The following is a 27,882-nucleotide window of genomic DNA, read 5'->3' as shown; positions in this document are numbered from 1 at the left end:
GATTGGACCTAAGTCCAGAAAGAGGGTAAGTGCTGGAAAGGTGGAGCTCCAGCCTAGGGAATCAATCCTTAGGCCTGATGGGTAGGACAGACTTAGGTGGACCAAAGTCCAAGAGAGGATTGGGCAAGTCTAAGTTGATATTCAAACTGAGGAACTACAGGAGTATCTACAGGGGTTATATACTGGACAACATCTGAGGGGATCAGTAAGCAAAGGAGCAAGGCTATGTACAAGCATGTGGAAACACATTAGTAAGTAAGATGGAACATAACTAAATGAACTCGGAGATGAAGACTTGTACAAGGATCAATAAGCAAGATGGAAGAAGAGGTAACTGAAAGCTGGAAAGGCAGAGATGCCTAAATGGGGATAGGCGCAGGATATCAGACAGAGGGCAGGAATAGGTCCAGTGTTAAGGTCGTACTCAAGGGATAACTGGATCCGAAGGGCTTCGGCCTCAGCTTGTGCGCTGTGCCCCTTACCCGAGTATTGCCCCTTATTTCAGGAAGGCAAGACTAACACGTCCGGAAGGTCAGATGAGTAGCGTAATGGATCTGGATGACTTCCAGATGCAGGATAAGTATCGTAGGGCTAATCTGGACAATTCCAGACTAGAAACTAATGGTAATGGACTGTCGGAGACAGAGGCAGATACGGATAGACTATAGGAATCAATCCTAAGTCTTGGAGGGTGATGAGAGTAGAGGTACTCAAGTCTGGAGGACAGGAATGAGTAGAACTAAGATGATATTCAAACTGAGGTACTACAGAAAGTTACAGGAGGTTATATACTATAGGTATCTAATGGAATGATCAATCAGCAGAGTCCAAGGCTATGTACAAAGCATGTGGATAGTCTATTGGTAAGTAGAAATGGATCACAAATCATGAAATGGAAATGAAACATAGGTAGCGGATAAGGGAGCAGGACGGATATACAGATAACTGAAATACCGGAGTTAGGGGGTTACCAAAAAGAGATGAGTGCTAGTTGTGGATTCGGATGAGTTGTGGACCAGACCAGACGAGTGGACAGATTGAATGATGAGATGTTGGAGGGGGATAAGATGTGGATCTGAGATGAGATAAGGGTCGGATCTGAGATCTGGATATGCGGATATGACATCCAGCATTAATATCCGGAGGTCTGGAGATCTGGGGATCTGGAAGACAAGGTGGATACAGGACCAGAATATGAGAAGGTGGATATAGTCCAGAATCTGAGATGAGGTGAAGTCCAGATGTCTTGCTGGATGGAGTGTGCATAGGGTGGATGGGACAGGGGGGTATGGATCAGACTAGCAGTGGAGATCCAATGGTCTGGAGCTCAGGGGTAAATCTGGAGCATAGTCGATCCTGCTGAGGTGTGGAGCACAGCAGAAGGGAATCTGGGAATGAGCTGGATATGAAGTGGGGTCCGGATGTAGGCTTGGAAGGCGTGGGAATATGATGGAACATGGGTCCAGATTGTGGGATATGACAGTGCCAGGCGATATGTTTGACCCTTAGGGGAAGCAAGGAAAGCAAATCCACTGGGTGACACCAGGTCAACTCTGGTGAAGCACTGAAAGTGCATGTGGGGGAATATGGAGTGTGTAGGAGCATGAAGCATGGGAATAAGGTGTGTGCTGTGTGTGGACATATAAAAGACTGGTAGTGGGCGTGAGGACGTGTGCTGAGACTGCTGAATAGTGACTGATGGTGATAATGGACTGTTACTGGTGACTAGGGCAACAACTCATGGATGCTGACTGAAGATGATGGATTCTGACTGCTAGACACTACTAGACATGATGGTGGTGCTGGTAGGTGTATGAAAACTTTTCCTAGGCAACAGGTAAGCTGTGCCTAGGCGCACTCCCAAGGCTCGGAAGTGAATAGGGAGCGCTCTATGTATGTAACATGATGTAAAGTAAGGGTCCATGATGAAATAATGTATGGTATGATGCTAAAAATGGTCTGATATCAAGAATAAATGAAAAGGGATGCACCAGGGGACTGGTTGGACAATGGATGGATGTGCTGGGATGCTGCATGACAAAGGGTGATCAAGCATGGGAAGAGTGCACTAAGTGCGTGCACAGGAATACATCACATAGTGTGGGAAAGCATCGTGCCTCTGGCATGTTTTGCGAGAAAGTCATAGCTAGTGAGTTGTGCACTGTACCAATTGTCATGAGTCGAAATATGGGTGATCTACACCTGGAGGAATCTCATTCCTTACAACAGTACCCTGTGCTTAGAGGATTGGGAAATGACAGTGAGTTAGATAGGACTGGAGTTGATTGCACTGTGTGAGTGGCACATTTTGTATTGAACTTTGCAATTCCTACATGGACATCAGTAGTATACATATCAAAATAGTAGTTGCTATCCTCATCGGCACTTACATTTCATCATTTCTCTGGGAAGTTCAACTTTATCCCAACTGAACCATCACTGGCAAACAAGAGGTGCAACCTCCTCAATGAAAATGTTGTGAATCTTGAGCAGGCCAGCAAGCTCAGGCTCCTCAACTGGGGATGATGCCAACAACACAGTTGTGATTGTAGGCAGAAAGCAACTGACACCACACAATTTATCAAACATGAACAAAGCAGCAATCTTGAGCTCAAAGACATTTTTCTAAAGTAGATAAGGTGGATTGAATAATGATTTGACTGAATGCATACCACTTCTCCTCATAGATCAAGGTAATCCAGATGACATGATGGACAAGAAAGCGCAGTTTCTCTGAGGGAAGACATGTTGATTGCAGAGACTGGTGCCAGATCAGGATGAAATAGATGGACAATGAACAACAGCAACATTATTATGTCATAACCGAGCAAGTTGCTACTAATGATGTAAGTTACCTAGTGCTACATTCTTGTGCCATCTGCACCTACTCTGATTCTAGGAGTGTTCAAGAAGATGTTGATGTTATGTAATGGATTTCAGCTCCATCCACATCTGTTCTTGCACCATCTCCTCAAACCAGAAGATATCAATGTCCAGCTCCATCCACATCTATTCTTGCATCATCTACTGATCTTGGGAGCATCCTCAAACCAGAAGATATTGATGTTGACAGACTTCAGCTCCATCCACATCTATTCTTGCACCATCTGCACCTACTGATCTTGGGAGTGGCCTCAAACCAGAAGATGTTGATGTCGACAGATTTCAGCTCCACCCACATATATTGTTATATCATATGCAAGAAATGTACTAAGTAAGAACCTAAGTAATGAGATGTGATACCAGTTTGCCTAATTGTGATGTCTCCTCCCTCATCATATCTTTGTCATCACCATCATCATCATCATCTCCTGGGGTGCTATCTAGACAACATCCATCCTCAAGTTCAATTTGATTGGAGGCCTGTGGTGGTGATTCTCTAGTAAAATGAGGAAGTTGATAGAGTTTGTGAAGGTGCTGGCGATGGATATTGTTGATGCAGTGGCACTTGGCATACACATTCTTCAATTTGGCCACTAGGAGGGGATCTGAGCCATTAGTCATGAGTAAACTGATAGCACTGAGAATCTTGTTGTCATCATGGTCAATCCAATGAGCAAGTTGTCAAATCTCTACATTAAGGCACAAGATTTCCTCATGTGCCTGTGTGACCTTAAAATATTTTGTAGCCATGTCACGATTCTCAGGAACAGTTCAAGGTTTGACAAGTACATCATAGCATGAGTACTTCAGAAGGGAAAATTCTCCAAGGGCTGCATATCTAACAACTTCGGAGTAGTTGAGTACTGGCCAAGAAGGATGTTGGATTGGGGCAAGTGTATTGTACTTCTCCAATGCTGAGCAGATGGCTGCCAAACAGTGTGTGATGGCTTTGGAAATGTACTTGCACATCTTATATCCTATGGGAATTAAATATTAGTGAACCCTGCCACCAAGAATTGTGCACCTACCTGTACCAGCGAGATTGGCCTTTGACAGTTCAAATAGATGTTGCACAACTAATCCTTCCAATTCCTCCACCACACGAACAAAGTGGTGTTCATGGAAGTACTTCAAAGCCATAGCATACTCAGGACATTCTGGTGTCCAGCACTGCTGAATATCATGCTGGCGCTGAAAATCAGCAACAATGTTTAATTGTAACTCATATCTTCAAAGTGCAGCAGCATAATCAGCTTCAAATGCCTTCAAATGATGATGTGTGGCTGCATTGAGACCAGAGGTATGTGTAAAGTTGGTAGGCATGTAAGTGAGGAATGGAACTGAAGTGACACTGCTGTACATCGCTCCAGGGATGCCACATCAGGAAAATCCCACAACTTATGGCACCAAAAACAAACTCTGCAAGTTTCAACTTCTTGAGCTGCTCAACATAAGTGACACCAATAGCATCCACCATGGGCTCAGTAGCCACTTGGCCTAGGTACTCAGATTCCTCGTCTCACCATTTGAGAAAGTCCACATCAACAAGTTCCTTGCATTGCTCGATGATCTGCAGGGCTTGAATATAGTTGTTATAAAGAAAGTGACCTAGAAACATTAAGCAAGATGTAATGTAGCATACTGATTCATACTTAGCTCAAGGTACTTATCCATGTCCCACTTGTTGAAGTGAAGATCAAGGAATTAAACCCAGTGAAAGTGTGAAGCGTGCCATATCAATGGTGTAGTACTGTTCGAGCTTGCAAAGATGCATTCACAGGTTTCTAAATCTTCAATGCCAAGGCCAGTCAAATACAAAGGATGGTTTTCAAGTTGACAGTGGCAATTGTGGGAAAACCCATGGAATACATTGACAACAAGTTGTAGATGTAATTCCTTGGCTTGGCGTCCAATTGAGCTAGTAGTGACAGTTTTCCTTGATGGACACACAATGTCATGATCAATTGCTTGGTCATTTCTGCATACATCAAGCACTTTATTGACAGCAGTAAGTCCATATTTTGCACTGTTAATAATAAATTGAAGGAAAAAGAATATAGCCATGAAATATCAACATACAGCTCACCACTATGCGCCATCTCCATGACACATTCAATGAACCCATGACAGCAGGCGACAAGAAAGATTCCCATCTGATCAAATACCATAACCTTATTTTCTTTGACAGCTTTGGCATCTGTCCAGTTCTTGGTGCAAGATACTGTTGTTTGCAGTGCAGAATGATTATGTGCATCATCCTTGAAGTGCTCAACATTGGCCTGAGAGATGAAGTAGCAACTGTGGAATATACGTTGGTCAGACATTCCTGAGCCATCAAGTCATTTGGCAGAGAAATTCCCATCCATGCAGTAAAGGCACCATGGTATTAAAATTGGCTCATTCAGTTGCTTCATGTTATGCACATCAGTAACAATATCATGGACGTACACACTTTCTAAGACTCACCTCAAATGTACAGCATGGACACATGTCAGACATCAGCCAATTATTGTGGTCCCTGTCAAGTAACTGATCAATGCACAGGTGCACACATCATAGAATATTCAAGTAGACTGTCATATGCCATTCTGGACCCTCAACTCTAAATCTACTTCTCCAGATATCCAGATCTCCAATGATCTGATCTATCTTTATCTTCCTTCTGGAATCCAAACCCTATATCAGTGCCCAACCCCATTTAGACTTCCCCTGTCTCTGGACTCCAGTTAACTATGTTTCCCTTCTGATTATTGATCTGTTACATACATTTCATTTCCAATATGCATTATTGGTGATCTGTCTTACTTACTAATAGACTTCGCATATGCTTTGTACATAGCCATTGTGTTTGCTGACTGATTCCTATATGATACCTACAGTATATAAACCTCCTGTAACTCTCAGAAATACTTGAGTTCAAATATCATCTTAGTTCCTGCTCATTCCTGTATCTTCCGGACTTGAGCCAAGTCTCTTGTCATATTCTGAGTCTTAGGATTGTATCCTAGACTACATCTCTGGCTCTACCTTAGGGTAGTCTATCCCCTGTTAGTTTCTAGTCCGGACTTTGTCTGGATTAGCCTTATCTGCTTATCCAAATAACATCTGGATGTCCATCAGATGTATCTCACATTTCAGATCTGGATGTCCATTGTCCACCCTAGTCAAATCCCAGAAACTCCGGATGACTGTTCTAGCCCCAAGAAATTAAGGGCACATACTTGGGAAAGGGGCACAGCATATGAGCTGAGGCCAAGCCCTTGTGATATGACCCCCTTGAGCACACAACCTTAACATAGACATCAAACACTATTGAAAATTGTTCATGCAGTTGTGGCAAATAAGTCACCTGTGTTGTGTGAATGAATAATTAATATAATAATGGATAAACATACATTGTGTAAGGTGCATAAGACTTTCATAAACACTTGAATGCTAAATGAGGATTGGAATCATCAGATCTGATGGTAAAGTTCCAAGCATTCTAACCAAATAGCGATGGTAGGCTGAAGCAGAGAGCATCCAAGAAATCCTATATGCAGAAGGAATGAGTTGGCAGGCTTGTCGACACATTGCTGGATAGCAATAGAAGGGGTATATTCTAGAAAGCTAATTAGTAGGAAGACCATAACATACATCCATTGTACACTTACCTGAAATCCTGACTGCAGTAACATGAAATATAGAATGAGGTGCAGGGTTGTTGTGATCCTCTTGTAAATGAGAGTGCTTCCAAGCAAGGTAGTTGTCAACAAGTGCAGGAAGCTGCTCTTGCCAGGCAGTGTGAGCCCATTGATGATGCTGTGTTTGAGATTGTATGTCATGGTGTCTATGAATATCAGGGTCTCTGTAGAGAATGTGAATGATAACTTAACAATAGACAAACACCAATGCTTACTGCTGTCATGCACATGTCCTGAGAAATTCTGATACCAAAGGACCACCTGGCTCCACCTCATTGTTGTAGTCTTCATCATCATCATTGAACACCCAATCACCAAAGTCCATAGGCTCAGCAAAGTCAGGACCTGCCTCCAACTGGGCCTTGGCCATAAGCTCTCACATGTGTTGGACATTTTCTGTGTTGTAAGATAGTAAATTTTGAAGGCAACTACAGCTACCAATATACCTTGTGTTTCTTGACAGTGCCTCACCTTTCTTAATAGCTGCTCCTGGCAAATTTTTGTGAGAGATGTAGTAGTGGTACAAATCTTGAATGATGAATCAACTAGAGACATTGTAACGCATGAGGAGGTTGACATGTTCTGCTTGCGGCAGCCCATGATGGTAGTGAAAAGGAAGCAAGTGAGGAAGAGATCAAGCTACATGCCTATATATTATGCCACATGTCAGTTCACACAAGGTAGCATGGCAGAGGACATACACAAGGATACTTCACATGAGGTGGCATGGCAGAGGATGTGCACGAGGACAACAAAAGATAGACCAGTCTTCAAGCTTTGAGAGGTGTGGGAATGTCGCAAATGTTGACAGGCATAATGGTGATATAGACATCACAAAGGCACAAAAAGAAAAAAGAAAAATGAGTGAAATATGGTGCTCATCATCCACAATGATGAGTGTGAAGGGAACACAAGTGTGGGAAACAGTATGGACATGGTGGGCGTAATTGCATGACCACAGCAGCATTGATTGCATGGAGTCTAAAAGGCATGTGACCAGATTAGATGAGATCTAATCATATCTACCCTATTATTTATGGTACCAGTCCCTCTGTAGTTCTATGAAGTCACTGCTGAGTGCTGTGGCTATTGCTGAAGTGCTGCAGCATATGATTTCACCCCTACTTAGTAACAGGTATGGTATGTCATAATTGTTACTAATATGTACCATATATGGTGTTACCCAGGTGGGCTAGAGTGACACATCACATCCCTTGACCTAATTAGGGTGTAAATGTGCTGGTCAAGGTAGTGAGGCCAAGTTTTTGAAAAACGTATACTGCAATCTCACATGTAACACATTGTAGAGAAAGACACCCCTCAAAAGTCCACTTCAACCGTGCTCAATGCTGTCAACCTCTAGCAAAATGTTGAAGCCCATTCCAATCACTGTGCCCCTATGAGAGTTCAAGGGTCATGAACACTGGGTAAGGGCCATTGCAGTTTTCCCTGATAAATAACAGATGGTTACATCCTCAAATGACAACACACTTTGGCTGTGGGACTTGAAGACAGGTGTTGTGTTGAAGAAGATGGAGGGACATCACAGTGCAGTGGTGGGATTGGTTGTATCATGAGATGGTCAATTGATAGCAAGCAGTGATGACATAGGAGAGGTCATCGTCTGGCATGGAGAAACTGGAGAACCGCTCACCCAACCCATCAAAGCCCACTCCCATTATACTACCATGCTGGACTTTTCTCCCAATGGAAAAGTACTGGTCACTGGTTCACATGACAAAATGACAAAGTTGTGGAACACCAAAACCTGGCAACTGCAAGGAAATTCAATTCAGTGCAGTAGTGAAGTCAACTGCATTTGGTATTTGCTGTCTGGAGAACTTCTTGCCATCTTAACATACAACTACATCGAAATTTATAATTTGGGCATGAGGGAATACATCACATCCTTCAAGGGTCACACAAAATGCAATGAGTCACTTGTGTGGACACCTGATGGCACACACCTTCTCACAAGCAGCAATAAGGACAATTCTACCATTCGCCAATGGGATACAACAACCTGGCAGCAGGTTGGTGATCCCTGGACCAGTCACACTCATCAAGTCAATGTTATTGCCTTTAATCCTGCTGGCATACTCATCACCTCTACATCTTGGGACAATGATGTCCACCTCTGGCAGCTCTCAGATCAATGAAGTGTTGCCATCTTCAAGCACTTATCTGGGACGTTATGCATCACTTTCTCTGTGAACAAGCACATCCTCAGTGGAGGTGCCAATAAGATGATCTCAGAGTGGGCAGTACCTAACAACATCAATTCAAAGGCATGTTCCTATCCTTGACTCATATACCACAATTTGAGCATGTTTCATGCAGATTCTAGCCACCATGACAGCCTGCATGGCATGCATAACTGGAGACTTATCTACCACTGAAGGACTACTCACACAAGATATCAGCACCAATGTGAACAACCATACTTCCTATGTCCATCACTCATTCGTGATGGCCTGAAAACATGATTGGGACCATTCCCTTCAGGATGCAATCAAGGTAAGATTCACTGACCCATCATTGCCATTATGAAAGGCTAACTCAGTGATAACATAGTCCATCAGCATTCAGCCCTCATTGATAGGCTATATCTCCAAGGGTATTGCCCTTTGTGGAACAGGGCATGTCCTGGATGCAAGGGTAGCATTTGATGTTGCATCAATGTACACAGACCAAGATTCAGAAACCATTCATTTCCTGCTCATGATCAAGGTATGTTACATTTACATTGCATACTCTCCACTTTCTCATGTATTCCAGGCCATCGTGCTCTTCAATGCAGATCAACATGACAAGGCAAACCTGCTCCTTAAAGAGCTCGCTACTGGTTGTCCAAATACCGATATTCTCATGTGTCATGTTGTGCAAGTAAGTATCATATCATCCGCGCTGGGTCATGAATATTCATTTTTGCAACTCGCACATTAGGCATATCTACGTGTTCAACTGGGACTCAAAGCTTTGAATGACACACGTCATGATGAAGCCATGGGCTACCTCACTGCTGCTATCGACTCCAGCGCTTTCTCATCTAAATGGCCCATTCATAAAATATATGAGGACTTGGTCATGGTGTGTTAAGGTGATGCATACGCAATGCTTTTCATAACTGAGTCCCTTGTCCAGCTCTTCAGCTGGGATCTCAAATCATTGTGGCTCACTGCACACCAGAAACAGTGCCAGGCTTTCCTTTCTGCAGGCAAAGTTGATGAAGTACTCGAATCATACAAATCTATGATGGACAGCATTGACAGAACAATGAAAGCCAGCTGCCTTGACTGGTCCACTAGCAAGTCTTCAGTGATGTCACCTGAGGTTATAATCCTCACCTGCATTTTACTCAGCCTCCAAGCAAGAATGCAACATGCTCTTTCTTACCAATGGAGATACTGCCCTCACTGCAAGTGATTATGACAGGGCCATTGACTTTTACTCAACAGTGATCAGCCTGAATTCTGCATCTGATGCTGTCTTTGCAAATCGCAGCAAGGCAAAGTTAGGTAAAATGCTGTGGGAGGATGTGCTCCTTGACGTGCAAAAGGTACAGTGGTGTCTACATTTTTGTATCCCATGTTGACTTGGGCGATGAATAGGTCACCAAACTCAATCCTCCGTCTCACATTGGATATCAGTTGAAATATACAGCGCTGTGTGGCATGCAATGTTACGACAAAGCTACTGAGGCCTTCACAATTATGTTGTCCAAGTTAGACGATGCTCCTGAAGCGCACATATGAGGTAAGCCATGGAACACTCCTGCATGGTCTTGAAATGTCTATCTCATTCTGCAGATCTGCATCAGCAGTATGTCTGTCCATCTGAAATAGAAGACACTATTCAAGGAGTCGCTTGGATTGAACTCAACAATACCCCCCTTTGTCTGCTCAACACCTCTACAGGTCTTTTGTGCAATAGAACAGCACAATTAAATGCCTTCAAAATGAGCCAACAGTACATTGACCTTATCTTGTTTCAAATGAAGGATTCAAACTATTGAACAGAGTGCATCAAAGAGGTAGTGGCAAAGTACTTCTGCTGTGTCCTGCTATCACACAGGTGGGAAGAGATGGAGGCACTGCTGCACAACATCCAGGACAAAGTTGTGTATGAGTTGAAGGGAGTTGGTGGTATCATGAAGTTGCAGTCATTCTGCAAAATTGCTCACAATGCTGGGTATTGCTAGGCATGGATGGACACATGCTGCATCAACAAGAGGAACAATACTGAGCTTCAAGAATCAATCAACTCCATGTTCGTCTGGTACCATTACTCAGCACTTACCATCATCTACCTGTCAGATGTCCCTCCTTCATCCGAGCCTGGTGCACTGGTGAGGAGTATTTGGAACAAGTGAGGATGGATCTTTCAAGAACTCATCGCTCCAAAAGTCATCATCTTTTATCAGAAGGATTGGTCATTACATATATCTCAGCAATTGCTCTCTCAATCACAAAGAGTCCCCTGCAATCATGACAGAGTTAGAGGATGCAACAGGCATAGATGTATGGGCCCTGGTGACATTCCATCCAGGTATGAGTGGCACCCAGGAGAAACTGCAATGGGCATCGAAGCACACCACTACTGGGCGGGAAGATGTTGCATACTCATTATTTGGCATCTTTGGCATCACCCTACCTGTTATTTATGGGGAGAAGAAGCAGAACGCACTTGGTCAGCTCCTGCAGGAAATCATTGCTTAATCAGGCAAAATTAAGGTCCTCAATTGGGTCAGACAACCATCTGAGTTCAATAGCTGTCTTCCGGCTCATATCATCTCTTACACCACTCCTCCATGCACCCTTCCATCTTTGTCCAAAGATCAGATTCAGACACGTATCTCTTCACTGCAAAAAAATCCCATGGCTGTGGGTTTGGCTCTGAAACTTTACAACCAGCTTGATAACACGAGCACTGCTCATTTCACAAACTGCAGACTGCATCTACCCTGCATCGCCTTCTGTGTCACAGATGTTAGCTTGAGTTATGGTCCATCCTAGGAGACTCGCTATGAAGTCAAGACAGATGGTCTTTGTGACCTGCTGATCACCACTAAAGAGCCGATTGTTCAGTTCTCATGGACTTGGCACACCTTTGTGCTTGTCCATCCCTGGGATCGGTCTCTACTCGAGTTACCATACTTTGCAGATCTGCCTGATGTTGGGGACAATATGGAAAGCAAGGAGGATTTTTGGATGCCGCCTTCTTCACCATCAGATGAGGTGGTTGATCTAGAATCACAAACATTATGGTTGCTTGTTCATCTTGGGCAGCCCTTTGGCACATTTTTGCTAGCATGGAAGGATGGCAGAGAATACAAGAGGGTTGCATCAGATTGTGATATCATTGCACAGGTCAAGGATGTGACTTCTGTTCAAGACCTGATGGACATCAGGACAATAGAAATACTGTAGATGCATGCATCTTTCCTACAAGGTTAGAGACCTGAGCAGTTTTTATTGGTATTTTGTATGTGATACTACATGCATGTGTATTGGGGATTAGGAACAGATCAATGTAGTTGTGAGATGTATAGGTAGATAGCATGATGAGAAACAAGACAAGACATTTAGAGATGGAAACTTTCATTGGAGCATTTGGACATGCTTTTGAGTGGGAAATATGGTATGAGATTCTGCTATCAATGAGTGTACATGGGCCATTCACATACATTTTCAAATAGTTGCCTGGGCCAGAATGAGCATGAGGGACATATGGTGAAGGTGGAAATGAATGGTCAAAGCAAGAGAATTGTATAGTCTGAGCACAAGGTAAGATCATAGAATGCAACAAAAATGTATGTATGCATGTCACAGTGGGGTTAGTGATATTTAAGACAGGTTTTAGGACTGCCCCTTGAGCCTGAGCACTGCAGGAAGTAAAAACAATTAAATTAATGGATATTATCACTGAATGTATTGGATTCAGTGACATCTGGTGACAATGAATTTCATGGTCAACCACCTTATAGGTACTGAATTTCACCTGTCCAAATCTATTGGCACTGAGTGGTATGTGTATTACGCTAATAAAGACAGACGTGGTCAAGCACCTTGCTAGATAAGAGGCAGAGGAACTCGCGAAGAACATTTGCACATGCACTCACTAACATGTCGTGAGTTGGCCATAGTGTGGCCGTTTAACACAGAGAGATTGCTGGAGGCTTTCAGATGGTGCCACGGGTGAGGAAATGATAGCTAGAGGGAGAAGATCATCGGATGCGTGCGGGAGTTGGAAGTGAGGTGGAGACCGTGCCTGGCATGCTTATGTAACTGAACTACGTCATCCGAGTCCCCAGTTGTGTGGCTCAATATTCAATTACCATTCTTCTAGTAAGCAGTCAACCTACTCGCACGCTGAATCCACCCCTCATGAATCGTGCACCGAGTCCATTGGCTCTGCACACCTAATATAATCAATACTGCCCTACCCATAGAATCCAGACTTTCATCTCAGCACTCGTTCGCGCCGTCGTACCTTAATTCGTGGACGGGAAAACTTTGCTCAATAGTGCCATGATGACTCTGATACTTCATGCCGAGGTGGCGCTTTTAAAAGTCTTTTTAAATGTAGGTATCCCTTGCCAAAGTATTACTGAGACGCTGTCACAGGTTAATTGCTATATGCTTAGCCGTGGACCCACTGCGCACTTTCGTAGCTCTATGCTGGATCATTGAATATTGAATATTGAATACCCTGGTGCTTCCCTCCTCGAGTACTCTGCTTTGAACCTGTGTCTCTCCCTCTTTTTATGTTGATTTCGAAACTCGCACTCTGCTGCGGCTGAACTGCTCGTGCGTGCTGCATGTATAGCATACGGTATACCCAAGCTGGCGTTGGAACTAATGGCAGCATGACGTGGTGGGGTTACATAATTTCAAGTAGCTCCCGGTTACCACTGTGCCAACCGCCGGATGGTGACCTGGCAAAACTCCAGGCTTGGTGGATAGGTGCATATAAATTGAACGTGGTAAGTCTCAAATCTTCAAAGACAGCTGCTTTACTTACAGTGAGTAACCACTTGAAGACTTGCAGGGCCGACTTGAACATCGTGTCCATTTCACACTTAGCTCTTCCTTGACGTGCCACTATCAGCACCTTTGCGTACATCACACAACCAAATTTCGAGGGTGAATGGTTTGCCGGCGCTGACGGTCATCACTGACGCATATACTAGATACCATGAAGATTCAGTTCGCCTACCTCGCCATCCTTGCCGCTGCCGCTGGGGTGAAGTCGCAGCAGGCCTATGATCAATGTAACTGGGACCTGGCGTGCGTTATGCCCAACTACGACTGTGGGCCAGGCTACGCACCCTTCCCGGTACCTTTAGCAGACTGCTACCTTTGCTGCGTTATTGGTTATTAATGAGGTACGAGGTTAGCAGAGATCTAGTCTACGTGCGAATAAGCGAGGTGGCGCAGTGCTTCTTGCTCCTGCCCACCTCGCAGCATCCTTTTAGTATTCTAAGCACTGGCTATTATTCTACCTCTTTTGCATCACTCGAAGTTCATTATATGCTCATCGAAAATCAGTCCCCCTTATCCAGACCAATGAAGGCGGATGTTCCTTATCAAAGCATTCGAACCCTTTCTCCATGCGCACGCTTCAGATATTCACCCGACTTTGTGTCAAGATGATCACACATAGAGAACCTATGCAAAACTCACTCAGCATCTCAGTATTAAGAAACAGCGAACTTGGAAATATGGCCGTGAAGCATCTCCCATGAAATGTCTTCCTTCATTACCTAATTCAAAAGAGAAACTCGAGGAGTCGATGCCACTCCTCAAACAGAAAATTTTAATAAATAACGGGCCATTGAACTGGCTGGGCTTCAAGGAACAACCAATCGAAGACCTGCAAAGTCCTTCATCAGTCCCAATCCATCAATAGGAGTCGCCCTAATGTAACACTTGCATGTCCTCCAAATCTGCGGCTACTTGTACCGAAGGTAGGTATCACATTAACGAGAAGAGATGTACGTTTCGTGAAAACTGAACAAGATCGGGAGCCAGTTCCAAGATGCGTGTGTTACCCGTGATATTTGTTGTTCTGGTGTGCTCTGGTACAACGATAAATAAAAATGGGTCAACGTGGAGTGGAAACTGACATCGCAATATGATCCCTGTCATCAGATCTGGAATTCTAATTTCTTGAGTGCCGTCGTGCAGTGTCCCCATCTGGACGCTCAACCATTTGCATATCGTAGATCATGATCAAATACTCACTAACTTTGTGGTGGTCTGATGAACGGACAAATGTCAACGCGACCAACTGTCGGATTCACCCTAAACTTTATCAGGACTAAATTAATATTGTGAAGACCTACACAGTTTCCGTCTCGGCCCCTCCCGCGTGATTGGGTTTGTCCAATGTGACAGAAGCCCCCATCGGACTCGGTCTCTAACGACGGAACCCTGAAATCCAGTCACGTTAAGGAATTCAGAAACGCGCACTCAGAGCTTACCATTGCACAATGACGCCCGATGAAAATCTTCCCATTAAACTCGACCTGATCCCTGAATGCACGAATGTCAACATGATCAACATGAATTGTCCAGTCCAACATTGATCGGGCGACAATGACCTGGACTGTACAAACCTGGCCTCTATCCCATTACGACCTATGTTTTTCAGTCGCCGTGCCAAAACAGAAGCTAGGTCTTCATCTCCCCAATTTGCGCATGGCTATTAGTATAGACCACAAACCCGAAGTCAATCATGCAACAAAATCTATCCATTGAACCTGACCACAATGAATCCCCGAACGGACGGACGCCAACACGATCAGCTGTGGGCTTCATCTTAACCACCGATCGGGCCAAGCACTGGATTGTAGAGACTAGCCTCACGTCCCACGCCAATAGCTGAGCTGAGTTGGAACAAAAGGTAGGTTTCTATGTCTTCAATTTGATGATTAGGGTGCATGACATCTGGCACAGCAGCAACCAAGCACTTGGTAACCCACATGAGTTCATCGTGAACACGCACAACAGAAAAACCCACCACCAGCACGGTAACCACTCACCAACACCGCTACCAATGGCAATACCCATCATTACAGCATCCCGATCACCTCCAGACTCTACAATCATCTAGAGAAGGAAAATCAGATTAACCTTTCACAGATTCAGAAAACTCCCACAGTAGACACACCCCAGTTTCACGGGGGTGAGAGCACCGTCATGCAACCTCGTCCACCCTGGACTGCGTAGACTGCTGGCAGCGTGCGTTAATGCGTGTGTCGCACAGTGATCGAGGTGTCACTGTCAGTATCCGAGTCGTTTAACCTCCATCAGAAGCTTCTGCGGTAGACATCCAGTTTCACACTACCGAGAGAAATAGAAGAGATGTGGGTGCATATCCAATTCTACCCACATGCCATCTTTCTCTCTCGGGCGGAGAATGATGGACTCCCAGTATGCGTGTATGCATGCAGGCGTGCGTGCGTCGCACCATCGGGGACCCACTGAGTATGGCGTCAGTGAGATGAGAAATCGGGACCGAGTACTAGATAGCCCGGCGCTGCTAAGTATCCATAATCGATCCAGGTCCAGCTTCGATCAATTTCCACGCCCGGGTCCCGAGATACACCGGCCCGCGTATATGAGTAGCAGCAGCGTCCGAAGAAGAAGTACTGATTATACCTACAAATTGACATCTCAGCACAGGATTAATGCTAGTATAACCGAAATTCATGACAAATGACTGAACGCTGAACGTTCGACTGTCAGTGGCGCCGCGATCTTCTCCATTTTCCCACCGACGATCGCACGTCACGGTGGGAAGATGGGTAAGTGAAGTCTGATCCCGATCAGTTCAGGTGGTGGAGGTTCAAGAGGGTCTAGGTTGTTAGTGGTGAAATGCGAGCGCAGATAAGTACAGCACAAGATTAAATGGGCGCTTATAAAGCGAATGAGGCCTTTCTTGTACTGGTGGTGGCGTTGATACGCATTTTAGTTCTATTCCCAGCGGCACGTGCATTCTACCGACTGCGGAACTTATCGCAGATATCATATGCTTCAGCGTCAAGATAGCTATTAGCAGGCGATAGAAGATAAAAGTCGGCGGGCCCCACTGTCGTTACCCAAACGACATGAACGCGAATGCGAAGAGTCAGCACTGGAGCCCAATAGCGATATATCGCAGTACCGTGACTGTGAGTCCAGAACAAAAACAAGACGAGGAGCACGCCATTTCCTAGAACTCCAAGCGGCATGAACGTGAAGAGTCTGCACTGAGACCCAATAGCGATATATCGCAGTATTGTGACCGCAGAACAAGAACAACAAGCGCACCACTTTCTAGAACCCATGGTGGGTAACAAAAAAAAAAGAAAGCAAGAAGCGTAACAGCCTCAAGAAGTAGAACGTCATTAACCAATGGCACGTTAATAGAAGCACAAGCGAAGATAAGAAAAACTTTGCAATACCGGCGGCAAGCCAGTATACGGCCACCAATGGTGGAGAAGGTCGGCAATTGAATGAACGACTAGACAATGCGAGGTATGAATGGTGGAGTGCGCCCGGTTCCTTCGGTCTACATATGTAGAGAGGGTAGAACTTTTGGGGGGTCGAGTATATGGTAGCTTGACGGGTGGATGGGATGCCACCATAGATGCACTCGGAATTCCAATGTAAAAAACCTCCCTGTGGAGATGTATGCTACGGAAGCCAGCAGGGGAATAAATGAAAAACCGTCACCGAATTCGACATGGATGCACGTCGCAACTCCTGACCGAAGAATCTCGTTTTGCAGACGACGTGTGCATGTGCATTGCATAGCGCCGAGCCATGCTCGATCTGCAACAAACAGGTATCGGCATATGCAGCCGAATGGAAGATGGAACGAGCACGACTTGGAAGTCGAAGCCACGGGGCCGTAGCAAAGTGCGCACAGTAAGGATGGTGGCGGAGCACGAGAGGAATCTGGAACTAGAATATCCAAAAATCCTAACAGTTCAAGGTTAACTTCGAACACGTGTACATACAACATGAACAAAACTGACGCCGCATGATGGAATTTCAACTTGATTGATGGCGCGTATTGCTGGCGTACATCTTGTCGTGCACATGTGTATTCCACCGTGACATATGGAGAGTGCGCAGATCCTGCCAGCGGGTGCACATTGCACGAGTGCAGATCGTAGTGAAAACATTGTTAAAAAAGACCGTAGATCCACCATCTTGACGCCGCATGAGTCGATTGACGATTGACGCAGATCCTGTCATGCACATTCCACCGCAACATAGAGTGTAGATCGTAGTGATACATTGTTGAAAAATTGTAGATCCACCGTCCCGTCATACGCAGGATTTACATGGACTAGGGTCTCAGATCTGGAATTCCGAAGTCAAAACGAATTACCCAAGATCCACATTCACAGAACAGAGCAAAATAGGGGCGTAGTGATATCTGAGCTGGTATCATGTGACAGAGGGAACATGCTGATCCCAAAGTGTGGCATGAGGAGGTTCAGGACCCTTCTCCCGGCGGCAGCTATTCTGGGCGGTGGTGGGTGCTGGTGATGAAGGGGATCACGTCGGGTGCAAAGCAAGATAGGAACTTGTACTGATTGACCTGTCGTGAGGGTTGAATAAAGTCCAAGGAGAGAACGGAACGACGAAAGTCACGAGACTGTAGAACACACGGTGTGGGGAAACGATTTATTGCGACAAGCAGGGTCGGGGGGGTTGAGATACACGCTGTAGGTGCAAGGGGAGATAATTGGAATAAATTTGGAATAAATTATTTGATCTTGACGGAGTCAGCACGGCTAGACGGCGTTGATGGCAAGATCGATGCGGCGGAGATAGTGAAATTTGGGGGGGTCGAGTACTACCTTAACAGTCGAGATCAAATAATGCACAAGGCTGCGTGTTTTTAGAAGATATTATATTACCTAATTTAGCAATATGTGGATCAGAGCGTACTCGTCGGAACCAAATTGGAAAGTGACGGCGGAAGCAAAATTGTGTCTTGAAAGGGCCCCGGCGGAGTGTTTAATTTGGTAAAATTGAATCCTAATCTAGTGAGAGAGAAACTAAATTAGGAAATATGATCAATTATGGCAGTCAAGTGCCTCGCATGCGGGGGCGGATTAGGGTTAGATTGCCCATGAGTGTAAAACCCGAGTGAAAACGGTTCAATTCAGATTTCAATTCAATTCTGTCTCCCTCAAGCATCATGGCAGACGAACCACGTTCAAAGACTCAACCAAGATCAACAACAAATGTTAGGTCAAGAACAAGTCCTCCTCCTAACGAACATGATCAAAGACCACCAACGAAGAGAGCAAGAAAAGCTATCAATTGCGAGCCTTGTAGAAATTCAAAACTCAAGTGTGATAGGTTAGTGCAATAACTTCAATGCTAGCCATTACTGACGACAATAGAAATCGACCATGCTCCAGTTGTGTTCTGAGAGGTCAGTTCAACCATTTTATATTTTAAAAACGCACTAAACACCACAAAGGCACTATCGCATTATGCTACCAGGATGCTCGTGGACATGAATCAGACTTGAACCTACGTCCGGATGACCAGTATGATTTTTTTCCTATTCAAACGAGTATCATGTCTTCATGCATAACCAGAAACGCTTCTAGAGTGGATCCAATGCAAGAAATAACTCGCCTGAAGCACAGCGTTTCACTACTCGAAACATTTATCATTGCAAACCACCGAAATCTTCCATTCAAGCGTCCGCTTGACCCTCCATCTTCAGGTCCTCCAAGTCCACTCAAGAAAGAACCTCAAGATTCTGACCCCGTCGATCGCGACAATGCTCCCGGCATGATCGGCTCCCAGGGACACGGCGGCTTCTACGCTGGCACTACCTCTGTCGTCACTCACCTCACAATGGTCAGTTATCTTCCCTGCATCCGTTTATCTTCCTCACACAACCCAGAACGAATCACGCGCTTCAGACGACCCAATGGACAGACACCCCTCCCAAGAAGGCCTCGTCACAGACGAAATCGCTGCTTCCACTCATGAATACGACAGAGATCTCCTAGAGGTCCTTCCAGCACTCGAAACAATCGATGCACTCATAATCTACTACTTTGAATATTGCAATTGGATTTACCGTCATGTAAACCAACCCGCATTCACTTCCGCGTGGTCTCGCTTCAAGAGCGGCTCTTCTCCAGATAGAGTCGTCCTCGCGACTGTCTGCATGATTATGGCTATCGCCGTTCATTACTTGCCTCACCGTGACCCCCTCATCGCACATCTCGCAGATAACCATGAAGAACTCGGAAAACGCTTTTACGACGTCATGCGCACGGCACTCGACCGACATCGTGCAGAGTCCAGAACTTACACCCTTGAACTTGTCGAATGTCTGCTCATCCGCTCTCACTATCTAAATCTCAGCAAGACAGATAGTGAGGAGATTTGGGCAATTCGTGCCGAATTAGTCAGCATGGGCCTCGCAATGGGCCTACACCGCGACCCATCTAGGTGGAGAATGAACAAGGAGCTTGCAGAGAGAAAGCGTTGGGCATGGTGGCATATCATATTACTCGAACGGTGCGTTCCTTCGTTTCTCTTACGTACACGCCTAATTCTTCCCAGATGGCAAGCATTCATGTTTGGTCGTCCTCTTGCCGTAGCTTCCCACCACTTTGACACCCAGCTTCCCTCCGTTTCCCCCATCACTCCCACAAACCCACCACAACCACGTCTCTACGCCCCAAATCTCGCTCTCTTTCGCCTCGCCTACGTTCTAGGCGATATCATGGACAGCGCCGTCTCGCTTCGCTCAGTGTCATACGACACGATTATGGCACACGATAAAGCACTCGCCAACTGGATGGACACCTTACCCCCGGAGCTTGATCTGGACGAATTTAGAATAGCACGCGCCCTTGCAAGCCCAGACACTGTCACGAGAAGATTAGGTGTACAAAGTGTCATCATCCGAACAAGCTACTACCACATCCGCTTTACCCTCCACAGACCATACGCCTCCGCATCCCTCACATCCTCCCCAAGTGACAAAGACAAGCACGACAAATCCGATAAAGACCCCAAAGACTCCGCCAAATCCGAACGTCAAGCCAACAGCCTCGATATAGCAGTAGGTAGTGCCGACAAACTCATCACCCTCGTCGATCACGCTCGCCCAGACTTTCTCGCAAACGCCAGCCTGGCAGTACCAGGCCACATGTCCTGGGGCCCCTTTCACGTATTCAGCGCTGCCATGTTCTTCTCCTTCCAACTCATCTCAAATCCGAACCAACCAGGCGCAGGCCTCTTCCGTGCAAACATCAAGAAAGCACTCGGCACTCTCGATTTAAGCCGCGGACAAGCAGTTGCAGACCGCGCACTCGATATCCTAGGCGCCCTCCAACCCCTCTATGAAATCGGATTCGCAGACATGGAAGCAAGCGAACGCGAAGGTGTTAAAGGACGTGTCCTCGGCCTCGTCAAAACCCTCGCATTCCCTTATCACGACCAATCGCGTTCGTCACGGAGCGGAGCGGGCGATAGCCCCCACAACTACTCAGGCGGCAGTCCAAGCGGTTACCTAGGCAGCCCAGGGGGCGGGTACGCAGCTGGGAGTCCTAATAATGGCGTAGCGGTTTTTGGCGGAAGCCCGAGCGCGAGGAGGAATAGCGTGGATTACCCGCCTCACACGCATACGGCCCAACCGCGGTACGTGCCGCCTAATACGTCCCCGCCCTATCCGTACCCTGAGAATAGGGGATATAGTGATGTGAGGGGGTCGTATGAGGGTACGAGGTATGTGGATGGGGCTTCGAGGACAGTGCCTGCTTCTGGTGCTACGGCTTCGACGACGACGAGTGCGTATTCGGATCCGCCGCCTCCCGCGCCTGCGCGAAATCCGTATCCGCCGTCAGGGCCAGGACCAGGGTCAGGGTCAGGGTCGACGTCTGGGACTGGAAACCCGTACCCCGCACCACCACCGCCTGCGCCATCACAGACACAACCATATTCTGATTCTGTACGATCGTATCCACCTCCATCTGACGGGAAGCATCTTCAAGCGCCCTACCCTGACGCACGACCCTATCCCGCGCAAGGCAGCATAGGAGGGAGCAGTTCGACATACCCTTATGCATACCCGACGTCAGTTGAGGAAGATTCGATGTGGGGAGCGTCGTTAAGCCAAGCAGAGTGGGCGCGGTTTTTAGATGTCATGCAGCGGCCTACAGGGGATAGGGGATGAGACTTGGACATGGGCATTAGCAGAGGGACGCACCACACGTAATCAACCGCCTCGCTGCTCGCTATGTAAGATCACGACACTAAACACGACTACTACGCCGCAACGCAATGCGACGCCATATGTACGTTTTCATTTTCATTTTGGATTTAGATACCTCTACCAAACCTCTACCTACCTGGCATTTTTGCATCGCACTTTCTGGCTATCTGACGCTGCATTCTTAATTATCTCCCATGCTCATATAAGCATCTCTCATGCGCATCCCATCCCATCCCATGTCCATCACATACGCGTAGTTCCCTTTCTTTTTTTGTTTGCTTGTGTCATCGAATGGCGACCGCATGATTTAAACACCGTGTACTTTTTGTATTCCCCACATCGAGTGATATCGCATTCCCCACACACACACACATGTACACCGACGCCGAGCGATAGTTCCCGTTCCCCACACCGAAAAACTATTCCCCACACACATACCCTCTCTGGTCTTGTTCTGCCCTTGAAGCTGAAGCTTGACCCTCCCATCTAACTCCATCGAACGACGACCCCCCATCCCGTCCCAACTCACCCCCCAACACAAACCCGTTACCCAAGTCTTACCCACCGCATGACGACCCTTGTACACGTGTCCGATCCTCTCGCTTGATGTACGACATACCTACTACCTAGTTACCTAGTTTTTTTTGGTTCTTCTTAACAATACATACTTACTGCGTTTTTTCTGTGTATTGTCTTTTTGTGTATTGTATAACATGCATCCGATGTATCCATGAATTGAAAATCCTCTGGAGGATGGTTGAATTTCTTTGCATATGTTCTACCGCTCCATCATGATTTGAGAGGGAACGGACTTTTGACAATATCTGGGATACGTGTCAAGGCTACCGTGACTGCGGGGGAAATACATTATACATATGCAAGCTCAATTTCAACGGCGCCAAGTACCAGGTTCCATCATGGACGTAAATTTGCAACTGAGATCTCGTCGGAATGTAAGTGTACGTTAGTTTCTTCAAGCGGCTATCACGTTCCGTTCTTTTCAAGTAGGTACAAGTCTAAAAGGTGTCATGAGGATAGGAGACGGGTTGTCTTATCGTGCCGGAGGGGGCATGGGTTTCAAGAAGGCTTCATCTCCGAATTCGAAGGGGGGACTAATGAATTTGGAATTTAGAATCACCATGTTTGTGGAATCAAAGAATCCAGATGTTGCGTACCAATTTATGTAGCAAGAGAATCGCGAGTCCTACTCGATGGCGTGGCTGGCCGTGCACACCCTCAACGTGTATAACCAGCCCCGCTAGTATGATTTTAGCTAGTATTTAGATCCGTCGACAAAGATTAATCAACAAATGTGTTTTCAAGGCGGTGGCTTCTCATGAGACAGATGCAGGGGGCTCTACACCAAAACCAGCGTAAACACAGTCCATCTTCACATCCGGCAGCGGACGATCGCTTGATCCTGTATGAAACCTTCAATTGATTATCCTCGTGAACATGTAAGTACCCTACTGGCATGAAAATATGGGATTTGATGCTGCTTGTGGCCCCACTACATCACAGGCGATCACTTATCTACGAGGTTGGCGAGCGTCTGGATATGCCCATATGTGGCTGGCTAGGGGCCGCGTTGCCGGCGTAGCGAGAAGAGAGTAAAGAAACAGGCAATTACAAAGAGCGCATAAGTTCCATATCTACAAGAGTGTGTGAGAATGTTGTAGCGGTTTTACATGCACAGTAAGTGCGAACCTGTGCAGCGTACATGCCTACCACAAACTTTTCTACTGTCTCGTCACTGGCCGAGCCATACACAAAGAAAGAAAGCCCAAACATCCAGTCTGTTATTGTCGATGATGTTCAATAATGCCGATTAAAAAAACTAAATGTGAACAATTCATGTAGGAAAGGTTTTGTGAGGAGAAGTACAAAACATACTGAATGAGTGAAAGTTGACTTCAGCAGGTTCGTCGCCACTCGAATCCATTTCTTTCTAGTAGCGCATCTCCACTGTCTTTCATCTCGGATGACATTCGCAATGAGCTACGAGCAACCCAGCCCAAGCGTCAACGGTGCCTAGACAATTGCCAGGTTGACGAAGATCAGGATCCACCCCTGTATATTGAGGTCCGGAATAATATACGCGATAGAACTGGGATTCCTATTGGGAAAGAACGACCACGTTGGCAGCGGAGGGTTTGTTGTCATTCTAGTGCTGGGGTACTTGTCCCAGACGTACATGATAAGTGCGGCCCACCCTGCGTATGCTACAACAATCCCCCGAAAAGACATGTCGACTTTTCAGATGCTGGGATGAGCATTCCACTCCGAGTGCTGTATTTCTGACAGCTTCGCTGGACTTTCATCCACATCCAGGTCAGACGCACAACGTATGCACCAGAAAGTAGCCGGGGCCAATTGCGCGTGGTGGACCAGCCTGAGTGCAGGGGTCAAGTCAAGAGGTGGAGGACGGCCATGATGCCACTAAGCAGGGCACCATTAAGGTTATACCATCCACAAACTGCAGCCAGAGGACGCAGATTGCAAGTCGAGACTCTGAGACTAAGGCAGAGCACAATGAGATGCCGTGTACGAAGCCTATGGACTCGGTGCATAATGCAACGATCAAGTTTAGTATCATGGCCAGTATCTCCCTCTGCCTGAGGTCAAACTGAGTTATGGGGATTATATCAGTCACGGTTACCACTCCCGAGACTCCATGGGCCGTGATGGGCGCACCTTCTGACCGCAGCTCGTGAATGGTATAACCCTAACGGCGCCCTGTTTCACGGTATCTTGGCTGTCTCCCTCATCATATCATACAGCTCGGTCTCATTCATCGTATGTCTCAACAGTCAAGCCCACTATTCTCCTCAGAGTGTTGCCATCGCAGGGTTACCTCTCCTCATTTTAGGCATCGCACTCCTCCTCCAGGTGATGATCGCAGTGTCAGGGATGTGGGCTGTCAAAATATCGACGTGGAGCTCCTCACCTTTCGACTTGACTGCCGCACTGATCCACCACACCCAATTGATCCCTATCGATTTGCGGTGCATGCGTTGTGTGTCTGACCTAGACACGTTTGGAGGTCCAGCGAAGCCATCAGAGATACAGCCCTCTGCGTGGCATGCTCATCCTGGCATCCGGAAAGTTATCATTTTTCTCTGGGTGATCGTTGCAGCATGCGCTGGATGGGCCGCACTCGTCATGTACATCTGGGACAAGACTGTGTACTCTTTCAGTAACATAGTGTCCGGGTACGGCAATGCTCTGACCCTAGAAACGTGGTCGTTCAACTTCCCCAGCGGGCAATACATCCAGTATAGTTCGAGCGGTGTTATGCTGTTCTCATGGATGAACATGGCAGCTATCCAGGGGCCATTAACACTTGGGCTGCATTGCTCTGAGCTCATCGCAAATGTCATTCGGGACGAAAGACAGTGGAGATACGCTACCGGAAAGAAAGGACTTACAACGGCAACGAACCCGGTGAAGACGATTTTCGCTCATCCCATTTGTCTCATACTTTTCGTCGCGAAGCCTTTCCTGCGTGAGTCACTCACGCCTCGTTTTCTTTATCGGTGTTATTGAACACCATCATCGGCGATCACAGACTGGATGTTCGGGTTTTCATTCAACTTAGGTAATAGTGCCGAAGACGGGCAACTGACCGACTTGGAGGTATCCATGTTCACTGCCCAGGTTCGCACTTACTGCCTATGTAAACTGCTACAGCATCCTGACAAACCTCGTCCAGATCTAGAACTTATGCATAGCACTGTTTATATTCGCCTGCTTCTTCACTTTTGTCGCACTGCGCCGACCGCGTGGCAAGTCGTTTATCTTGTTCTTATATCATCCATATCTGGGACAACTTTTAGCAGAGATACGTTCAACTCGACCTTCAAGCAATTTCTGAAACGTTTTTTTTCCACACTTATGTCTATTCAGAGTGAGACTTTATGTAGGACAGTACTGTCCTTGGAGCGTTGTGTTTTTGGTCGATGGTACGTCGTTTAGTTGACTTGCAAAGTTATACTTTAGACTGTTCCGCCCCGAAGTGAGCACCATAACCTAGGATTCAAATGTTTACCAGGCATGAATATATGTATTTAGTAGAAACATTCGGACGCTAACGACTATTCTCCAAAATGCCTGTGCTCGCTGCTCCGCCACCGAGGTGAAACGGAACCCTCCTGAAAATACCGTCTGCGACTCTCCGAGTTCAGTATGACATCGCTGGTGTTTCGAAGTATATATCATGCTCAGTTCAATCTCTCTCTCCAATCTCTACCCTCAGCAACTAAAGTGTGGTTCCATCAAGTTCAGGTGCCATTGGAAGATCCTTCATTCCAAATGGCAGTTGGTAATCTGCGAAGTGCTAGGCATATAGAGAATTCTAGCCTTGCGAATCCCGCGCCCCGCTCGGTAGCGAAAGCATGCTGTTATGCATTATACAGTTCATTCTACCAGACCTCGCAGCAAGAGTGGACCAGATGGGACATTGGACGGCAGAATTGCTCCTCGATGCCAATAACGTGGCTGGCAAACACGGATTCTAGCCCCTCCTCTCCTTCGACTTGCAGTCTTGACCTCCACCCTCACAAGCCTCCTAGGCTGTATGATCAGTTCTGCGAGTTGCTGAAGTTGAGTGATAGTGGGAATTGGCGATACTGTGCCTGGATGCCGGTGGTGGTTGAAAAATGTGCGCCGGGACTGCAGACACTGTTGTTGTCAGAAATTTGAGTGCTACATGTGAGCAGTGTTGGAGTTGCGGTTGGGTGAATAAATGATGCTGAAATGTACGGTCGGGTCACGGGTGTGGTTTGGTGAATGGATGGTGCTAAGTGCAGATTCGAGGCGCTGCTGGGTTCGGGAAGCGCTATCGAAGTGATAAAACAGCAGAGAGACATCGGAAGATGCTGTGCGGGTGCAGCAGGATAACACATCGACACGGTGGGGCATGGACATCAGAGGGCGCAGGAAGTAGAATGTGAGAGTACCGGATGCGAAAACTTGAAAGACCTACCATGGCCACTCATTCAACTGTACCTCTTTCACCCATCTGTGCACACCATGGACCTCCCTGACCAAGTACCGGGACAGATCCTAGACGCCTTAGGTGAAAGCATGGCGATGCAGGGGGATTTAGTATACCTCCCATGAACTACGGCTATCCAGGACTAGTGCCGCAGGGAGAGCAAGTATTGACATCAGCACTTCCAGATGTGAAGGCAGGAGATACTGTCAAATTGTCAAAGACTGTGGTTCTGCTGCTCATTGAAGGGCTCAACTGGTGTATCACAGAGCTGGATAGTGTCACTGACACAAAACAAGTCTACTGCATCTTTAAGCTGTGTTGCAGGAGGAGTTGTTGCAGAGGCTGGAGGTCACAGCATGAATAAAGATACCCGATCGAGTACTAGGTAGACAACTTTCGAGACTTTCGAGTAAAGCTGAAGCTGAAAGAAGAGACTAAAAGTTTGTCCAGGTTGACGTCATGAACTTTAGTTTCGCACACCTCTGGACCAAACATCCACCATAATTTCACCTGGCCCAAGAACAAGCAAAGCCTCCTGAGGCCACGCCCAGACAACGTTTAGACCGTCGTAGGAACGACTATATTCCTTCTATATCCAGGTCTGACTACGGGAAACTACACTCAAGTCCCAAAAATATGACCGTCATACCCCAAGCCATGGGCCGAATAATTAACGATTCATTATGTATCCTGACAACCGTCAGCCATCATCTAATCTTAGCGAAGCGCTCCCGGAGGACCGCTCGTGACCTAGTTTTGCGGGGACACGAGTGAGCACTGACATCTTTGTGTCGTTCTGTCATGAGGAGAAAATGCCTGTCGAATCATGGTAGCTGCAATCAGAACGCGGGAGTCATCAAAAATACGCCGCCTGGCTGGGGACTCGGATATCTAAACCGACTGTGTGTGAGCAGTTCCCAAGAGCTGGAGCTGACCTACTGCCTACAGAATGATGAATCTTTGGTGTAAAACCCTATGACATACCCAACGCTTCATATGGACCTGATTTTCTTCTTGTCGTGTCATCGGCACCGAATTCACGCAATCATCAAATTATAAGGAGAT

The 27,882-nt window shown here is 46.4% G+C and overlaps 8 protein-coding genes across 8 annotated transcripts; 4 read left to right on the top strand and 4 right to left on the bottom strand.

Annotated features, from left to right (window-relative positions):
• Positions 1–4,587: 4,587 nt before the first annotated feature.
• On the bottom strand, positions 4,588–5,051 carry BJ212DRAFT_1445924 (uncharacterized protein; the record flags this gene model as incomplete). Its single annotated transcript, XM_041338163.1, has 2 exons — positions 4,588–4,909; positions 4,963–5,051. The coding sequence occupies 2 exons, from the start codon at positions 5,049–5,051 to the stop codon at positions 4,588–4,590; spliced, it is 411 nt and encodes a 136-aa protein (XP_041195865.1).
• A 1,287-nt stretch (positions 5,052–6,338) lies between these two features.
• Positions 6,339–6,936, bottom strand: BJ212DRAFT_1297955 (uncharacterized protein; the record flags this gene model as incomplete). Its single annotated transcript, XM_041332643.1, has 3 exons — positions 6,339–6,484; positions 6,537–6,684; positions 6,817–6,936. The coding sequence occupies 3 exons, from the start codon at positions 6,934–6,936 to the stop codon at positions 6,339–6,341; spliced, it is 414 nt and encodes a 137-aa protein (XP_041195864.1).
• Positions 6,937–13,386: 6,450 nt separating this feature from the next.
• BJ212DRAFT_1586434 (uncharacterized protein) lies at positions 13,387–14,251 on the top strand (the record flags this gene model as incomplete). The annotated part of the gene is made up of 5 exons (XM_041342387.1): positions 13,387–13,551; positions 13,577–13,590; positions 13,677–13,735; positions 13,759–13,953; positions 14,117–14,251. 4 exons carry the CDS (start codon positions 13,387–13,389, stop codon positions 13,947–13,949), a joined length of 429 nt encoding a protein of 142 aa, XP_041195863.1. The 3' UTR covers positions 13,950–13,953; positions 14,117–14,251.
• A 658-nt stretch (positions 14,252–14,909) lies between these two features.
• On the bottom strand, positions 14,910–16,019 carry BJ212DRAFT_1297953 (uncharacterized protein; the record flags this gene model as incomplete). Its single annotated transcript, XM_041332642.1, has 6 exons — positions 14,910–14,987; positions 15,052–15,103; positions 15,187–15,272; positions 15,362–15,456; positions 15,613–15,679; positions 15,963–16,019. 6 exons carry the CDS (start codon positions 16,017–16,019, stop codon positions 14,910–14,912), a joined length of 435 nt encoding a protein of 144 aa, XP_041195862.1.
• Positions 16,020–17,073: 1,054 nt separating this feature from the next.
• BJ212DRAFT_1039038 (uncharacterized protein) lies at positions 17,074–18,009 on the bottom strand. The gene is made up of 2 exons (XM_041328908.1): positions 17,575–18,009; positions 17,074–17,518 (listed from the first exon to the last, which is right to left on the bottom strand). The coding sequence occupies exons 1-2, from the start codon at positions 17,767–17,769 to the stop codon at positions 17,249–17,251; spliced, it is 465 nt and encodes a 154-aa protein (XP_041195861.1). The 5' UTR covers positions 17,770–18,009; the 3' UTR covers positions 17,074–17,248.
• A 687-nt stretch (positions 18,010–18,696) lies between these two features.
• BJ212DRAFT_1038771 (uncharacterized protein) lies at positions 18,697–21,923 on the top strand. Its single transcript, XM_041328906.1, has 6 exons — positions 18,697–18,934; positions 18,979–19,010; positions 19,059–19,128; positions 19,180–19,447; positions 19,494–20,119; positions 20,165–21,923. Exons 1-6 carry the CDS (start codon positions 18,771–18,773, stop codon positions 21,780–21,782), a joined length of 2,778 nt encoding a protein of 925 aa, XP_041195860.1. The 5' UTR covers positions 18,697–18,770; the 3' UTR covers positions 21,783–21,923.
• A 2,790-nt stretch (positions 21,924–24,713) lies between these two features.
• Positions 24,714–25,413, top strand: BJ212DRAFT_1340972 (uncharacterized protein; the record flags this gene model as incomplete). The annotated part of the gene is made up of 1 exon (XM_041335128.1): positions 24,714–25,413. The coding sequence occupies one exon, from the start codon at positions 24,714–24,716 to the stop codon at positions 25,365–25,367; it is 654 nt and encodes a 217-aa protein (XP_041195859.1). The 3' UTR covers positions 25,368–25,413.
• On the top strand, positions 25,304–25,901 carry BJ212DRAFT_1340970 (uncharacterized protein). The gene is given in 4 exon segments (XM_041335127.1): positions 25,304–25,326; positions 25,390–25,478; positions 25,534–25,872; positions 25,885–25,901. The coding sequence occupies 1 exon segment, from the start codon at positions 25,545–25,547 to the stop codon at positions 25,794–25,796; it is 252 nt and encodes an 83-aa protein (XP_041195858.1). The 5' UTR covers positions 25,304–25,326; positions 25,390–25,478; positions 25,534–25,544; the 3' UTR covers positions 25,797–25,872; positions 25,885–25,901.
• Positions 25,902–27,882: the final 1,981 nt, after the last annotated feature.

The sequence above is a fragment of the Suillus subaureus genome (genome assembly GCF_016647635.1).
Source record: "Suillus subaureus strain MN1 chromosome Unknown BJ212scaffold_8, whole genome shotgun sequence".
Classification (NCBI taxonomy): domain Eukaryota; kingdom Fungi; phylum Basidiomycota; class Agaricomycetes; order Boletales; family Suillaceae; genus Suillus; species Suillus subaureus.
Note: the sequence above shows the minus strand (reverse complement) of the source record. Positions and strands in the feature narration are given on the sequence as shown.